This window comes from Macaca mulatta, chromosome 9, assembly GCF_049350105.2.
Source record: "Macaca mulatta isolate MMU2019108-1 chromosome 9, T2T-MMU8v2.0, whole genome shotgun sequence".
Taxonomy (NCBI): domain Eukaryota; kingdom Metazoa; phylum Chordata; class Mammalia; order Primates; family Cercopithecidae; genus Macaca; species Macaca mulatta.
In genome coordinates, this window is record NC_133414.1 from 65,685,535 (window position 1) to 65,703,975 (window position 18,441).

The 18,441-nt window shown below is 48.5% G+C and overlaps 2 protein-coding genes across 3 annotated transcripts in view; both read right to left on the reverse strand.

Annotated features, from left to right (window-relative positions):
- Window positions 1-18,441, reverse strand: part of RGR (retinal G protein coupled receptor) — a 280,087-nt gene that overhangs the window by 71,308 nt on the left and 190,338 nt on the right. The window lies entirely within an intron of this gene.
- GPR15LG (G protein-coupled receptor 15 ligand) lies at window positions 5,919-17,391 on the reverse strand. 2 transcript variants are annotated; one of them, XM_077946448.1, is made up of 4 exons: window positions 17,104-17,391; window positions 14,094-14,183; window positions 12,991-13,234; window positions 5,919-6,522 (listed from the first exon to the last, which is right to left on the reverse strand). In XM_077946448.1, exons 1-4 carry the CDS (start codon window positions 17,171-17,173, stop codon window positions 6,486-6,488), a joined length of 441 nt encoding a protein of 146 aa, XP_077802574.1. In that variant the 5' UTR covers window positions 17,174-17,391; the 3' UTR covers window positions 5,919-6,485. The 2 variants fall into 2 exon arrangements, with proteins under 2 accessions (XP_077802574.1, XP_015002598.2); XM_015147112.3 differs by lacking the exon at window positions 12,991-13,234 and having other exon boundaries at window positions 17,104-17,263.

Below are 18,441 nucleotides of genomic sequence, written 5' to 3' on the forward strand. Positions count from 1 at the left end.
GGCTCAGTGTGCCTGGGGAGGTTGGATACCCATCTACTGTGACATGTGACTTCCCCTGCCCCCTTGCTGTACCCAGGCCAGGTGTAGAGTGGCTGCCTCAGTTTCCTCTGACATGAAGATGGGGTCCCTTTCCTATCTGTCTGAGACCTTGCCTATCTCTTTAACTGAGGGACTCTGTGGTGCCACCTGTTTCCTTACACCCATCTAATAGGTTAGTGGCTCCAGTAACCATTTTGCCCACTGACTGTGACTCCTGGCTTATATGGGCATTCACATGGGTGGGCAGAGCCTCCTCTAACCCTGACTTTGCCTGTTTCCATCCTACAGTAGTCTCCTGTGCTTTCTCAGCCTGCCACATGACTGAGCCTGAGTAGAGGAACACATTGAAAGATCTCTCTCTTTCCAGAAGGTTCTTTTTCCCAGCATACCTCTGCCTCCAAGCAGAACTGCTCCTTATTTGGAACCTCAACAGAGCCTTTAAAAGACTTTAGTAGGCCTGACTCAGTGGCTCACGCCTGTAATCCCAACACTTTAGAAGGCCGAGGTGGGCAGATCACTTGAGCCCAGGAGTTTAAGACCAGCCTGGGCAACACCATGAAAACCTGTCTCTACCAAAAAAAAAAAAAAAATTAGCTGGGTGTGATGGCATACACCTGTAGTCCCAGTTACTCGGGAGGCTGATGAGAGGACTGCTTGAACCTGAGAGGTTGAGGCTGCAGTGAGCCATGATTGCACCACTACACTCCAGAGTGAGTGCAGTAAGACCTTGTCTTAAAAAAAAAACAGAAAAAGTATTTTGTGCAGTCTGCTTGTGTGTCTCCCCTAGAAGGCTGTGCACCAGGGAAGAGGCTGTGTTTCATTCATAGTGTGTTTCAGCATTAGCATAGGGTCTGGCACAAAGTAGGTCCTCAATGGGTAATTATTTTATTATTGACTGGCTGAATGAATAGAGGAATAGATAGATAGATAGATAGATAGATAGATAGATAGATAGATAGATAGATAGATGATTGATTGATAGATAGATTTTTTTTTTTTTTTTTGAGACGAGGTCTGGCTCTGCACCCAGGCAGGAGTGCAGTGACATGATCTCTGCTCACTGCAACCTCCGCCTCCCAAGTTCAAGTGATTCTCATACCTCTTCCTCCCGAGTAACTGTGCGCCACCAGGCGTGGCTAATTTTTTTGTATTTTTAGTAGAGATGGGGTTTCGCCATGCTGGCCAGGCTGGTCTTGAACTCCTGACCTCAGATGATCCGCCCACCTCAGCCTCCCAAAGTGCTGGGATTAAAGGGGTGAGCCACTGTGCCCGGCCAAATAGAGGAACATTGAATGAATGAATGAATGAATGAATGAATGAATGAAGAGACATCTGACAATGTCATAAGCGTTGGTTCCTGGTCGTGACCTTTGTCATGCTCCTTATCCATCCATCCATAAATTGGCAGAGTGGAGCAACCAGGGGTATACACTGAAAATCCCTGCTGAACCAGGCAGGAAATGGAAATGTGTGAAATGGCTGGGTGAAAGGCAATAGGGAGTGGTGGAGACTATGGCACATATATAAATGTTTACATTCACAGCATATTTAAACATTGAGTTGAGATTCTTGCATTTAATGTGGAAAGGGACTTCTCAGAGTGGACATTTTATAATTTGACACCGTCCCCCACATTCTGGTTGAACTTTGCATGTCCTGAGGGACAGTGTAGTTTAACTGAGGTTAAAGAGCAGATGAGTGCCAAAGACCTCTTCCTGAGATGGAGCTGTTGATAGCATGAGTCTGCTCATTGCTTCTAGAGCCACCTACATGTTACCAGGCTCCTAGTAAATGGGCAAGGTCCAGCCATGGCTGGGGAGACCAGACTTGAGCCCTGGACACACCTATGCTCCCAAAGCAGGGAAAATGCCGCAGAGTCGGTAAGGGGAGTCACTGTGTGAGCATTAACTGGCCAGGGTATGGCCCCTGCAGGGCTCCAGAAGGTGGTTTACCATTGGCTATTTGCCCAGAGATGAGCTGGGAGGTGCGATAGACAGTTTTAGCCTCATTTTACAGATGGGGAGAAACTCTGAGAGGTCATCTGACCTCCCCAATGTCACAAAGTGGGTGTATGACAGAGCCATCATATCATCATATGAGCCCAAATCTGATTTTGAAGCTCATGCTCTATCAATTACAGTGGTGTCCCACCCTTTCAGGGAATATGGACCCCTTCAGTTGCCATGGAGACTGTACACTTCCTCTATTGGTGGTACTGTAACCTGCAAACTGGTCTAGATTCTTCAAGAGTCAACCAGGGCAACATAAGAATTCCAGTTTTATTATTTTAAAGCCACTTCCAGATGTTTGGGTTTTCTCTCCAAGCTGGAAAAAATGTTATTCACAAGAGTTTACCTTTAGTCTCAACCTCCCTTTTAGAGCAAAATTCTTCCACTGCTGAGAAAGTTACTTATTTATTTATTTTGAGAAGGAGTCTTGCTCTGTTGCCCAGGCTGGAGTGCAACAGTGTGATCTCAGCTCACTGCAACCTCCGCCTCCCGGGTTCAAGCAGTTGCTGAGAAAGTTTAAAAGTGTATGTTGCAAGTTTTTTTTTTTTTTGAGCCGGAGTCTCGCTTTGTCACCCAGAAGGGAGTGCAGTGGTGTGATCTCGGCTCACTGCAAGCTCCGCCTCCCAGGTTCCTGCCATTCTCTTGCCTCAGCCTCCCCCTGAGTAGCTGGGACTACAGGCACCTGCCACCACGCCCGGCTAATTTTTTGTATTTTAAGTAGAGACAGGGTTTCACCGTGTTAGCCAGGATGGTCTTTATCTCCTGACCTCATGATCTGCCCACCTCGGCCTCCCAAAGTGCTGGGATTACAGGCGTGAGCCACCGCGCCTGGCTGCATGTTGCAAATTTTGAAGGTGGTCAGTGAGAGTGGGAAGGAAAGTTTTTGGCATCTCTGAGGGAAGCAGCACCTGCTCCCAAGGAGCCACGGCCCTCTAGCTCTGCATGAGCATCTCTGTTGGCCTGGGAACCCATCACAGGCTTTCCGTCCCTCCTCAGAAGGGCAGATAGGACAGGCTGGGGTGGAGCAGGTGCAGGGTCCTCTGCTCCTTTTATGTTCTCACCTTTGACCTAGGCTGTTTTGAGGGGCTGGTGTCCCTTGAGGGCCTCTTGGGGTCTTGGAGTCGCTGCTCATACAGCTCATATGGCCCAAGGCCAGCCTCTTTGCAGCACCATTTCACTGTGAGTGGCTCACAGCCGTGACCCTGCAATCCTGGCCCTCAGAGAAGGTGCTCCTTCTTTCCCACAGGCCAGGCTGTGTCTTCCTTTTATTCGCGTGTATTAAATATCTGGTCTTCCTCACCTGCACCCCTCACAGAGGCTGAGGCTTCTAGAACTCTTGCTCCCCTTCCTCTCCATGGTTCCCAGAAGGAGGTCAGCTCATCAGTGGGGAACACGGCCTTTGAGTCTTCCTTTTGGTTGACTCTCCAGCACACATGTTTAATTTTTTTGTCTGTAGGTTTTTTCTTTACTTTTTGGGCTTGGGGTGGAGAAGAGAGAAGGGAGAGAAGGACACAGAAATGGCCAGCTCTTGCATCGCTGCTAGGTGATCCACCTTGCCAAAGGAGCTCCTGGTGAGGGTCTGACACAGCACGGAGTTCCCAGTGTGGACCTGTTAGCCCCGCAGCTAACACGTCTCCAAAGCCTCTCCACTGCTGTTCTGAACACCCTAGCCTTGGCCCTTGGTGCCACACTTGCCACTCCTGCCTCAGCTCCCTTCCTTCTGTCTCTTAATGGCCCTCTCTCATGGCATTCTCTCCTGCTTACTGAATCTCTGGTTTTTCATTGCTCTTAAGATAAACCCCAAACACTGAGAACTTTCCAGGCCCTTCCCTAGGTCCCGGCTGAACCCTCTGCTTCCCTTTTGTCCTGATGCTGCTGTCCAGTTGCTGACTTCTCCTTCAACACTCATGCTTCCTGCCTGGCCCTTGCTACATCCTTACTTCACCCCAACACACACATACATACACACCACACACACACACCCCTCACCACACACTCCAACACACACACACACACACAATCACACAGACACCACAGACACAAACACACCACACAAATGCATCACACACAACCACACACCACATTCACACACTGCATCACACACAACGCACACAACACACCACACACGTTACACACATACACCACACACACCACACATCACACATGCCACACACACACCATACATACCACAAACGATATCCACAAACCACATATCCACCATACAGCACACATACACCACACACACACACAAACCACATGCCCCAACACACACATGCATCACACAAACACCACACACCATACACACACAAATAACCCACACACAAACCACACACCATACAAATGCATCACACACACCACACATCATACACATCACACACACCACACATACAACCATACACCACATATCACACACACCACACACAACACACAACATATTACACACATACACCACACACCACACATTACACATGCCACATGCACACATACCATACATACTGCAAACCACACATCCACCATCTACCACACATCCACAACACACATCACACACACTGTATAAACTACACACACGCTAGAGACATACATATTGCACACACACCACAAAGTCCATACTGTCACACACACAGCACACATGACACACACATCACATATACACATCCTATACCCTCACATACACATCACGCACACACATTGCACACCATACACACACACCATTCACCACATACACCACACAAACCCCCCTACACCTCCCACGTCCTCCACACCCCTCTGCGCACCACACACACACACACACACACACACACACACACCCTGCGCCCCTTCTCTGGCTGGCCTCTGCTAAGTTTGAGCAGTCTTTGCATTCCCTCTCATCTTCCACTCCTTCTCCTACAGTCCCAGCCCTCTGTTCTTACCTGAGTGCCCACAACTTTGTGGAACAAATGATTGCCTCTCAGACATCAGGGACCATATTTGTTCATCTCCGAGCCTCAGAACCCAGCTCAGGGCCTGACAATTACTACCCCGGGATAGATGAACATGGAGATTAGAGGACCTGCTCAGAGGGCAAGTAGGCAGGTGTGAAGTGCAGCAAAGGGCCTGGAGCACAGAGGGGCTGGGTTCAGGGAAGTCCCCGCCTCCCCTGCTCCACCTGAAGGGGTGTTTATGCCCGTGGTGAACACAGCACTGCAGAGCCTGGGAACGAGTGAGTGAATGAGTGAGCCTGAGAGTGGAACATACGGAAGGGATGTGAAAAGTCTGGCCTGTGACAAGACAGACTCTGACTTGCCCTGGGTACCACTGTCCCCAGAGCCCTGGGCCAGGGAACCTCTGCCCATCAGCCCAGAGGGGGCCTGGCATTCTCCTACGCGGCTGTGGAGGGTGCAGTGATGGGGCTTCCAACCTTGCTGTGAGAATCGGATTAGAAGGGAGCTTTGTTGAGAGATAAGCTGCTCAGACCTGAGCCATCTGTGCTCTCTGAGCCTCAGCCCTGCAGTGCTGTGTTCACCGTGGGCATAAACACCCTCCCCCAGGATGGGGAAGGAGAGGCAAGGATTTCCCTGAACCAAGTCCCTCGGTGTGCCAGGCCCTTTGCGGGCACTTCACACCTGGCTATTTGCCCTCTGAGTAGGTCCTGTAATCTCAGTTTTCTAGAAAAGACCCAACATGCTCAGCTCACACAAAACACCCTTAGCAGGGCAGGGCTTCAAGCCCTGATGTGCCAGACCCAGGGACTCTGTCCCTGCTCCTCACATAGTTACATTGTGTTGTGGCCAAGAGTGGCCTGCAGGGAAGGCTTTAGGGACAGGTTTGTTCTAGCAGAAAGTTGTGCCTCAGGCTCTATCACTGACCTTGTCAAACAAGGATGTGTCTGCATTGAGTTGATTGATTTATTTATTACTTGTTTGTTTGGGTGTTCTTTCCAGCAGACTCATGTAAGGAGGCTAGGAGGGGATTCCTTGGGGGGTCACTGGATGCTGGTGGTTAAATGCCAGGAGGCTGAATGGACCTGAAGATGGAGGAGACTCTGCAGTCTTAGTCAGCCACCCTTGGGTGCTTGCTACACTGCACCCTAGCAGGATTGATGGTCTCTGGATGTGTAGCTGTGACCAGTCATGGTGGAATGCTCGGCTGTTTGCACTGGACAGACCCACGTGGTGGCGACTGAGGCCCTGTGGCTGAGGTTGGCTCATGATAGCTCTGAAAGTTGATGGCACAATTGAGACAAGGACATGCAGTTCTTGAACTTTCCCAGGGTCCTTGCAGCCCAAGATGAAGTCCTCCAACATTGTAGCTCACTGTTGTGAAGGCTGAAAGGGGAGACAGGAGGCTGCTGGGTACCTCAGGTGCCAGGTGTGAGGGTCTCCGCTGTCTGGAGTCTTGCTTTGGGAGTGCTACACCTGTGGGAGTGCCCCAGGCACCACCCAAGGGAGGGGCTCTGGCTCAAGCTTGCATGGTTTGCAGAGTCTCACATGATGTCCTGGGAGGAGCAATGAGTAGACAAGAGGGACAAGGACAGGAAGGTGGCAAGGTCAGGGCCAGGTTGGGGGGAGAGAGAGGAAAACACAATTAAGATGCATTTTCAAACACATTTAAAAAAAAATCAAAGCAAGAATTAGATCTTATCCTTTTCCCTAGAGGCCTAGGAGTGGCTTTTCATGGCAAACATGACCAGCCCAGGTTATTTCAGTCCCATCAAAGGGAATCTAATTGATTGGTAGAAGATGAAGAGAAGGTGGCTGATCCTAAGTGGAGCCCACCTAAGAGCCTGGGGTCTGGGAGGCCTGTGTCTAATGACTCTGGTAGGAGGGTCTGCACATGGATGTGTACCCTTGGGCCCCCTGGCTGTCTCCTTCCAGATGGCACATGCCAGGCAATGTGTCCCAAAACTACATTTGCATCTTTTGACAAACCAGTCCCATTTATGGGAAGAATCATCCACAAGAAAGAAAAAGCTGCATGCATTAAACTATTCTTTATAGGTTTTTTTTTTTTTGTTTTTTGTTTTTTTGTTTTTTTATTAAGAGAGATAGGAGTCTCGTTATGTTGCCTAGCCTAGTCACGAACTCCTGGCCTCAAGTTGTCCTCCTGCCTCAGCCTCCCAAAGTACTGGGATTACAGGTGTGAGCCACCATGCCTGGCCCATAGTTTTGTTTTTAATTGCAGAAAAAAAAAATGCTTGGAAACAATCTGAATATCCTATAATAGAGAACTTGTTCATTAGTAATGATAATTTGACCAGGCGCAGTGGCTCACACTGGTAATCCTAGCACTTCAGGAGGCTGAGACGGGCGGATCACTTAAGCCCTGGGGTTCAAGAACAGCCTGCACAACATGATGAAACACCATCTCTACCAAAAATACAAAAATTTGCCGGGCATGGGTGCACACCTGTGGTCTTAGCTACTCAGGAGGCTGAGGTGGAAGGATCACCTGAGCCTGGGAGGTCGAAGCTGTGGTGAGCCATGATTAAGCCACTGCATTCCAGCCTGGGTGACAAAGTGAAACCTTGTCTCAATAAATAAATAGATAATAAAATAAAAAATTAATGATAATTCATGATGATGGAAATGTTTATGGGGACAGAACCCTGTGGTTATGACCACCGCGTAGCAACAAGAAGAAAAACGCTGCAGACTTAAATTGAAAAATGAAAAAATGAGATATAATTAATAAAAAATAAAACCAGGTAAACATGTTTGTACGGAAAGCAAAGGACACACAAATGAATGAGAAGGGTTACTAAGTTATGACCATGAGATTACTTTTTTCTCCTTCTGTTTTCAGATTATTACTATATGCAATGTGGTGTGGTAATTAAGATCATGAAATCTGAAGAGAGCCAGATTATTTGAATTCAAAACCTGGATCTATCACTTACTTACTGGCTGTGGGACCTGCAACAGGTTACTTAGTCTTTCTGTGCTTTGGTCCCTCATTTGTAGAAGTGACAAGAGTAATAGTGTCTAACTTTTAGGATTATTGTAAGGATCAAATGAGTTAGCGGATGTAAGTGCCACACCTAGTAATTGCTATATAAGCACTAGCTATACAAAGAAATACATTTAATTATAATTCATCCATCCACTCATGTCTTAACCACAAATAAGTGATAATATTGGTGTGTTTTTCTGTTTTTTTTTTCTATTGGTAAATGCTTTGCTCTTCCCAGAGTGATAATCTTAGTAATATATAGCATAACTTACTCTTTTCCATTAATATCATTTCATGAGCATTTTCCACCAGCGTTTCTGGTGGAGACACATGATTTCCTGACCCCTGATCCTCCTCCACCTCCTTTCCTCGCCTCAGATCCCAAGACTATCTTCTCTGGCTCTTACAATAAATTTTGTGGTTGACTGGTTGCAAATATGGTTGCAATTCTCCATCTCTCCTTTGCAGTTTCTCCCATCATGATATGGAGTCTATTTACCTGCTCCTAAAATCTGGACTGGCCTTGAAACTTGCTTTGGCCAGAGTGAATGTGGTAGAGATGAAGGCGGGAAGTTCAGAGCCCATATCTCAAGAGGCCTGACGTGTTTCCATTTATATAAGTGGAACTTGGCAGACACCATGTGAACACTCTGGGCTCGCCTGCAGGGAGCGTGGAAGACCACACGGAGGAGAGGCTAGCTGTTCCAACCAAGACCATTCTACACTCACAGACACCAAAAATATGAGAGACCCAGCCAAGATCAGTAGAGCTGCCTATCCAAATCTTAGAAGAATGAGTCCAGCCAAGACTAGAAGAAATACCCAGCTGACCTGTAGACTCATGGAAAATAATAAATACTGCTTTGGGTCACTAAAATTGGGAGTGGGTTGTTCTGCAGCTATGGCTAACAGATATAATCACGAGGAGCAAGACCACGGGTCTGAGGCCCCTCTGATGGAGCCACTGGGCAGGATGGGCTGCCAGTCCTCTTCACCTCCTCCTTTCAAGGGTCTATTTTCTGGGCACTCATGTCCATCCTGGTATCATTGTTGCTGAAAACCTCATGTCCTCAATGGGTAACATTTGTCCATGCAGTCCGAGCCCCTTCCTGAAGGCAGAGACAACCCTATGGTGCGGGAGGAACCTCGCTGTGCCCCTTCCAGCCTGAGTCTCCCACTATGGGCTCAGCCATTTTGCTGGGTTTCAAAAACAGGGAGGTGGCATGGAGCTCTCAGGACCTAGGCAGCCTCTCAGGCTCCAGGCTTCCCTCAGGACCTCCCAGTCTTCCCAAATAGCTTCCTCACAGTGGGCCCAGGATGCATAGAAGGAAGGTGGCCTGACTGAGGCTTCAGGACCATAGCACTTCCTGGCTGGTGGGGCCTTCACAGCCATCATTCTGACCCCAGCTTAAGCCTAAGCAGCCCCTGGGCTTGGGGCTAGTGCTTAATGCCCGTAAAGAGCCAACAGAGTCAGCACATTGAAACTTCCTTTAAAAAAAACCGGGCCAGATGCAGTGGCTCACGCCTGTAATCCCAGTACTTTAAACACTTTGGGAGGCCAAGGCAGGAGGGTTGCTTGAAGCCAGGAGTTCGAGACTAGCCTGGGCAGCATAGTAAGACGCTGTCTCTACAAAAATAGAAAAGTTAGCTGAGTGAGATGGCATGCATCTGTAGTCCCAGCTACTGGGGAGGCTGAAGAGGGAGGATCACTGGAGCCCAGGAATTTGAGGCTGCAGTGAGCTATGATTGTGCCACTGCACTCCAGCCTGGGTGACTGAGCAAGATCCTGCTTCTTAAAAAACAACAACAAAAAGACTAGCTGCTCTACAGATTGCTATAAATTTTCTAAATGCTTTTTAAAAAGTATTTTTAAAGTAAATTGGTAAATGTAATAAATTCAGCTGTGGGGAAAAGAAAGATCAGACTGTTACTGTGTCTGTATAGAAAGAAGTAGACATAAGAGACTCCATTTTGTTCTGCATTTGAGATGCTGTTAATCTGTGACCCTACCCCCAACCTTGTCCTTGCAAGAGACATGTGCTGTGGTGACTCAAGGTTTAAAGGATTTTGGGCTGTGCAGGATGTGCCTTGTTAAACAAGTGCCTGAAGGCAGCTTGCTGGTTAAAAGTCATCACCATTCTCTTAATCTCAAGTACCCAGGGACACGTACACTGCCAAAGGTCGCAGGGATCTCTGCCTAGGAAAGCTAGGTATTGTCCAAGGTTTCTCCCCATGTGATAGTCTGAAATATGGCCTCGTGGGAAGAGAAAGACCTAATCGTCCCCCAGCCTGACACCCGTGAAGGGTCTGTGCTGAGGAGAACTAGTACAATAGGAAAGAAGGCCTCTTGGCGGTTGTTGGCAATTGAGATAGAGAAAAGCATCTGTCTCCTGCCCGTCCCTGGGCAATGGAACATGTCGATGTAAAACCCGATTGTATGTTCTGTTTACTGAGATGGGAGAAAACCGCCTTAGGGCGAAAGGCGGGACTTGCTAGCGCAATGCTGCTCTTTATGCACTAAAAAGGTTTATGGAGATGTTTGCATATGCATATCAAGGCACAGCACTTTTCCGTAATCTTATTCATGTCACAGAGAACTTTATTCATATGTCTTACTGCTGACTTTCTCCCTATAATGATCCTATTATCCTGCCAGTTCCTTTTCTTTAAGATGGTAAAGATAATTATCAATAAATACTAAGGGAACTCAGAGACTGGTGCCGGCGTGGGTCCTCTGTATGCTGAGCGCCGGTCCCCTGGGCCCACTTTTTCTTTCTCTATACTTTGTCTCTGTGTCTCATTTCTTTTCTCAAATCTCTCGTTCCACCTAACGAGAAACGCCCACAGGTGTGGAGGGGCAGGTCACCCCTTCATTCAGCAAATCAGCCATTTAGCATGTTGATTTTCAAAGATGGTTTTGTCACATTGACCCAGAGTCCTGGGCCTTCCACATATTGTCATCCCCATGGACCTACCACGGTGCTGAGATATAAAGCAGTGTTCAAGAAAGACACCACAGAATGAGGAGTAGTCAGTATTTAGCAAATGTGTGTGTCATAGCTGCTGCTGTTGGCTCAGGAACATCCTCCAGGCAACCCTGAGTTAATTTGTGTTTCTACAGACAGACGCATGGGCTTTGTCATACATCAGTGAACTGGAGCACACGAGGCCAGATTTCTGGAGCCTGGCACACTCAGCAATCCTGCTGTTGCTTACACAACACCCTGCGAACACTGACTCATCTTCTCCCTCCTTGTTGAACCCCAGCATCAGTCCATAAGACACAAGGTGCAACCACCAAGCCTGGACAAGAACGTGCAGGCTTTGGTTGTCAGTGTTGGAATTGCTCATCTCCTGTGCCAGCAGCCCTGGCAGGGCTGGGTCTGTCTCCATAGCAACAGCAGGACATGTTTACAGGGCACTATGTGGCGGGCTTGATGCCAAGTCCTATATAGCCATGACCCCACTGACTGCTCATCATGGTCCAGTGAAGGAGATTCTATTATCACTCCCTCTTCACAGAGAGGGAGACTGAGGCTTAGCAGTGATGGGTGACTTGCTCCAGGGCACACAGCCAGCGGGCGGTGGAGCTGAGATCCCAGCCCAGAAGGGCTGTTTCCTTCTGGGAAGTCAGCCGTCTGGCCTGCGCGTGCATGTCTTCATACACAGGCTGCAGGAAACTTTCTGTCTACAGGGGAAGAAGTTTGTTGTAGTGGAAAGATCTTGGTTTCTGGCTCTGCCTCAGTTTCTTTCTCAGTCTCGGTTTCCCAATCTATACAATGGTGACAAGACCTCCCCACGGTGGTCTCAAGGATTTAAATGAGATCACATGACAAGGACCCCATACATATGTTTGTTTTGCTCTTCTTGTTCTAAGTTGTTCATATATTTCTACAATGGAATTTTAAAAACATACACACAAAAAGAAATCCAGTCTCAGCACAGGAGCCACACACCTAGACTTATTCTCCCGAAGTAACAAAATTGAGAAAATGGATGCATGTGTACTTGCGCAGGAGTTAACCTGGCCACGTCTCCTGTGCACTGTGTGTGCTTGGGTGTATATCTGTCCATCTGTGTGTGTAGTGTGTGTGTGCTGTGTGTAGCATAGGAGTGTAGTGTGTGTAGTTGTGTAGCGTGTGTGTGTGATTGTGTGTCTGTGTGTAGTGTCTGTGTGTGTAGTGTGGTGTGTGTCTGTGTGTGAATGTATTTGTGTGTGTGTCTGTGTGTATAGTTGTGTAGTGTTACGTATTTGTGTGTATTTATGTGTGTTTGTGTGTATAGTTGTGTGGTATGTGTTTGTGTTTGTGTGTAGACGTATTTGTGTATGTGTCTGTGTGGTATACGTGTGTGTGCTGTGTGCATGTGTCTATATGTGTATGATTGTGCAGTGTGCATATGCATGTAGTGTGTTTGTGTGTATAGTGTGTGTCTGTGTGTGTAGTTGTGTAGTGTGTATGTGTCCGTGTGTCTGTATGTATAGTGACTGGTGTGTGTGTGTAGAGTGCATGTAGTATGTGTCTGTGTGTGTAGTTGTGTGGTGTGTGTTTGTGCTGTGTGTGTCTATCACTATACTGTGTATTGTGTGTATATGCTGTGTGTCTATGTGTAGTTGTGTAGTGTGTATGTGTCTGTGCATCTGTAGTGAATGGTGTGAGTCTGTGTGCACATGTATTTGTGTGTGTGTGTGTGGTTGTGTGGTGTGTATCTACTTATGTGTGTAGGTATTTGTGTTTGTGTGTTTGGGTTTGTTGTGTGTGTGTGCGTGGTGGGAGCTCACACACTCCCTCAACTTCCTGCCTCTGAGCAGTGGTGCAAGAGAGGGGAAGAGGAGGGGTAGGGTGTGTGAGCTCTTGGGGTTCACCTTCACCTCTCTCTGGAAGGTTTTTACCTTCTTTCACAGAACCAGGGGACTGGGGGAGCAGAGCCACAGCCTGCGTTCACCCTGCATCCTTCCTGGGCTAGCACCTCGCACTGGTTCAGCAAGAGGTGTGTGAGAGCTGGTTATTTTTACCCTGGCCAGCTGGGTGTGATTCCAGTTTGGAAGAAGAGGATGTCAACATCTCCGGAAGAAGGTCTGCGGCTGCTCCTGTCTTGCTTCTTCCCTCTGTCCTTCCCCTGCATCACAGCTGAGCATCCCCTTGGTAGCTGGGAAAGGCATGGAGGCTCCGGCGCTGGTCTTGGACCCCACGGGCCATGGTCCCAGAGAAGCAAGTGGAGCTGGGACCTCCTCAGCCTCCTGAGAGAGGGCACTGGGGCTGCAGAGTCCAGGCAGGAGCCCCAGGTTGGTGTCAGGCTGTCTGACTCAGGCTCCACAGCCTCCCCTTGGAGATCTGCCTGTCCCACACACGCTCCAGCAGCCTGGCTCTTCCACCTAGGCTGGGCAACTCCAGTGAATGCCTGCCCTGGCCTGGAGCCCCTGTGCAGGGAACTGGGTGCCCACAGCCCTCCTGGGCTTGGGCCTGTCCGCCACAGGCCTCCCAGTGCCCCCAGGCTCAGAGAGAGGACAGCCTTGCTCTTCTGGGCCTCACCCTGGTCATGCAGCCTGGATGCTGCCTGCTGGCATCTCTGGGACTGCCTTACCTCCTGCCAAGCTGTGGCTCTCTGGACCCTCACGCCCACTGCCCTGCTGGTGACCTGCATGCTGGTCTGAGCCTCAGGTCCACAGGGTCCACAGACAGCCTTGGTCCTTAGCTTCTGGGAGCACCTCACAAGCTCTGTTGCCCTCTGTCTTCCATACCCGCCTCTTGCCCTTCACCCTTGCTGCCTCCTCTGCCTGCATCCCCTACCTCCACAGTCCTCAGCCAGGCTCCTGGCCTTTGCTCAGGTCTCATAAATGTCACCTCCTCAGACACCTCCCACCTAAAGTAAGGGTGTTTCCACACAACGTTTTCTAATTGCACCCTGCTTTCTTTCCATGGTAGAATGTATTCAGTTTAAAATGATTAATTTGTTGACTTTTTAGGGGGAGTTATCAAATTAATCAACAAAACAAAGATGTCCTCCCAGCCAGAGCCTGATGCTAGCCATGGGTGGGGGCTGATCAGCACGTGTGGCTGGTCCCACGGCCACTACAGAACTTCTCCCCCACAGTCTGGACGACGTGCGGGTACTTACCTTTCGGGTTTGTCAAGTTGGGGCTAGGGACTCTGTGGCAGCAGAGCCTGGCTCTCTTGCCTGGCCAGGGCTTGGCATGACGCCTCTTTCCTGAAGGTGGACACAAAGGAAGAGAGACTGTCCTTAGCAGGCTTGTCTGTGAGTGCGTGAGCTTCCCCTTCCGAGGCACAGGGCTCAGGAATATTTATCCAGAGAAACTCAGGATAAGCCAGGCTATGAGAGGTCCCAGGGAAAGGGTGGGCCTTGTTGTGGTTTACTTTTCAGAAATAACAGTGTTGAGAGACACAATGGCCCCAAAACACATCCTTCTCAGGTTTCTGTCCAATAAGTAGTTTCTTTGACATAATAATTCTCCCCTTGGCAATCTAGTCTAAGAAAATATGCCTGAGCCGGGTGTGGTGGCTCATTCCTGTAATCCTAGCACTTTGGGAGGCTGAGGCGGGCGGATCACTTGAAGTTGGGTGTTCGAGACCAGCCTGACCAACAAGAAACCCCATCTCTACTAAAAATACAAAATTAGCCTGGCATGATGGCACACTTCTGTAATCCCAGCTACTCGGGAGGCTGAGGCAGGACAATCGTTTGAACCTGGGAGGCAGAGGTTGTGATGAGTCAAGATTATGCCATTAAACCCCAGCCTGGGCAACAAGAGCAAAAACTTCGTCTCAAAAAAAAAAAGAAAGAAAGAAGAAAATAAGCCTGAATAAAGGACATATTTTATGTACACATATACCTTTTACCACATAATTCAAATGTGCAAAGTAGGCTGAGTGTGGTGGCTCATGCCTGTAATCCTAGCACCCTGGGAGGCCAAGGTGGGAGGATGGCTTGAGTCCAGAAGTTCAAGAGCAGCCTGGGCAACATAGAGAGACCTTGTCTCTACAAAAAATTTTAAAAATTAGCAGGGCATTGTGGTGCACACCTGTTTTCCCAGTTACTGGAAAAGCTGAGGTGGGAGGATCGCTCGAGCCCTGGAAGTCAAGACTGCATTGAGCCATGGTCATGCCACTGCACTCCGACCTGGACAACAGAGTAAGATCTTGCTTCAAAAAAAGAAAAGCACGCCGGGCGCGGTGGCTCAAGCCTGTAATCCCAGCACTTTGGGAGGCCGAGACGGGCGGATCACGAGGCCAGGAGATCGAGAGACGATCCCGGCTAACACGGTGAAACCCCGTCTCTACTAAAAAATACAAAAAAACTAGCCGGGCGAGGTGGCGGGCGCCTGTAGTCCCAGCTACTCGGGAGGCTGAGGCAGGAGAACGGCGTAAACCCGGGAGGCGGAGCTTGCAGTGAGCTGAGATCCCGCCACTGCACTCCAGCCTGGGTGACAGAGCAAGACTCCGTCTCAAAAAAAAAAAAAAAAAAAAAAGAAAAGCACACAATTGTGAACTATCTAAATGTCTAAGCATGTAAATTCATCATAGTACATTCACTTGATAGCAAGTTATACCTGAAAATATCAGTTAATTAATGCTACTTCAACAATCTGCCACAGATAGTTCTAAACGGATAGGAAACTTTATGGGGGAAGATATCTATCCTCATTTAATTGTCACTAGGGTATCACTGGCAACCTCCAACATGTCCAAAAATAGAGGTCTGATAAATTGCATGTCATGGGCTGTGTTTATGAGGAATTCTAATCACTGTTTTCCTTGTTATATATGTGGCACATTTTCATTGCAGAAACTTTGTAAAACAAACACTTGTTATAATCCCACTACTCAGAGATGGCTGCTGCTGACACTGTGTTGTAAATGCTTCCAGAATATCTTCAATCCTAAGTATTTTGGGTGATTATAACAATATATATAGTGATAAATAAAAAAGATATAACCTTGAACATACAGAGGTACATCAATTAAGTTTTTAAAATTCTACATGCAAGGAAATAAACAAAATGTTGAACATGGCTACTCTTGAATCATGGAATTATGAGCGTTTTTCTTCTCCTTATATATTTCTATAGCTCCAGCTCCCCCCACCAAAAAGTTTAAATAACCATAACCACTAAAACAAAAAACAAGTGTAGGCAGCCTCTAGAGGGTAAGACAAGAGAAAAACGGATTGAAACACTCAGCTAACTGAATCAAGAAAGGCAGCCAGGCGAGGTGGCTCACACGTGTAATCCCAGCACTTTGGGAGGCGGAGGTGGGTGGATCATGAGGTCAGGAGTTCAAGACCAGCCTGGCCAACATGGTGAAACCCCGTCTCTACTAAAAGTACAAAAATTAGTCAGGCTTGGTGGTGGGCACCCGTAATCCCAGCTACTTGGGAGGCTGAGGCAGGAGAATGGCATGAACCCAGGAGGCAGAACTTGCAGTGAGCTGAGATCGCGCCACTGCACCCCAGCCTGGGCAACAGAGCAAGACTCCATCTCTAAAAAAAAAAGAAAGAAAGAAAGAAAGAAAGAAAGAAAGAAAGAAAGAAAGAAAGAAAGAAAGAAAGAAAGAAAGGCAACAGAGCTAAATATTCATATTTATAGAGGTAAAAAGATGGTGTCCCCTTCTTCTAAACATGCGTAAACATACCCCACCTCTCCACCACACACACCTTCATTCCAGCTGCTCATGGATATTTTCTGTGCATGAGGTTTTGGGATGTTCAGACTTAGATAGTCTACTAATTAATGTATTTATTTGCCCAACACTAATTTACTCTGCTCCAAGCATGATACAAGTACAAGTACAAGAGAGTGGCTCCAGAAATTCTAGATAGGTAGGACTTAAGCACAATAATCTAGCTGAGAGGTTTTGTATATGTGTTTGCATGGTGAATACACCACTTTACTTAGGCTGGGTATGTATTTGGGGGTACAGAGGCTGTGAATGGAGCCCCCATGCCACCTGCGGGCAGTTCTGAACCCCAAACCTATAGGTTCAGGAGCAAGAGCTCGTCTTTCCAGGGCTCAGGACTGCCTGCCAAGGCCTGCCTTCCAACAATTCCTGATCAGAGTCTTCCCAGATGCTGAAATCCTGCTCAGGGACCTGCACCCTGGGGGCTGGCCTACCTTCTGTGGAGAAGACGGAGAAGCAGAGAAGCAGGATGCAGAGCAGGCTGGAAAGGATTAGAAGCCTCATGGTGAGAAGGCAGACTCTCACGTCCTGGGAAGGGAGCTGTGCTGCAGAAGTCCTCCTTGGGGCCACCTTGGACGTTTATAGAGTCATAGAGAGGCGTTTCCCAATGGGCAGGGCCCTGGTAGCCTTGCAATTCTCCTAAACGGTGAAGTCAGCCCCTCCCAAGAGGAAAACCAGCCTTTCGAGATGCAGTTAGTAACCTGTAACACAGAAAGCTGTAAATGCCCAGCCCAGAGAGGTTTCAGCACTGGCTTCAGTCAGTGGTGAGAGCAGGAACCAACTGTCCAGGAAAAGCCACTGTCTAGAGTTGAACGTTAACTTTTAGTGTCAGTAATCATCCTATCAAATGCAGCTCTTCCTGCTCATTCCTCAGCTGTGTCTGGGAAAAGGATCATAAAACCCTTGCAGGTTCTCATCCAAGGATGAGCCTTGAGTAACCAATGAGATGTAGGGAGCACAGGCCCTGGAGTCAGATGACCTGGGTTTGAGTCCTGGCTCTGCCACTTAGCAGTGTGACCTCAAACTTGTCCTTGAATGTCTTTGGATCGGCTTCCCATCTGTGAAATGGGCACAGGACTATCTCTCTTACAAGCCTGTATGAGGCATGTATGAGAAGCCATCTGCATCAAGGTGTTCACACAGCTCTTAAAGGAGGTGAGGCCACGGCTGGACTTTGATGTTTAAGACAGTGATGAAATGAGAAGGCACTTCAAGTACAGGATCACACTGAATAAGGCCTGGAGGAGAGGAGCCTCTGCCCAGGGCAGGCATGGGGAAAGTCTGACCACAGGTGCAGGAGACTCAGACGCCAGCCATTCACTGGACATGTGACCTGGGCTGAGCCGTGCGCTTGGCTCCAGGGACACAGAAGACACTGTGCCTTGCCTCAAGGAGCTCCTGTTGGTGGAGGAAGCTGTGCAGACGAGTGACTGTCTCACAGCATTGTAAGTGCTGTCTATACTGAAGGAAGGGGAGGTAGGTTGCTCAGTCAGATGAAGTCAGCAAGGGGAGGGAGGGGACGCTCTGCAGAGATGGACTGAGATCGGGTGGGGGATGGCCTGGCATGGTAGGTCAGGTCATGGTGGGCTTCCTGGACCAGCAGAAGAATCAGACTGGCAAAAGGGAGGCTGGGGGATCCTTTAGCCAGGTAGAGACTGTTTCCAGGAGTGCTTTGGGCTCCTTTTCCATCAGAGCGGGTCTGAGTTCCCTTTAATAATAGTGCATGGGTGCCTGAACACTTGCTAGGCTCTGGCCTCAGATGGTGTCAGAGG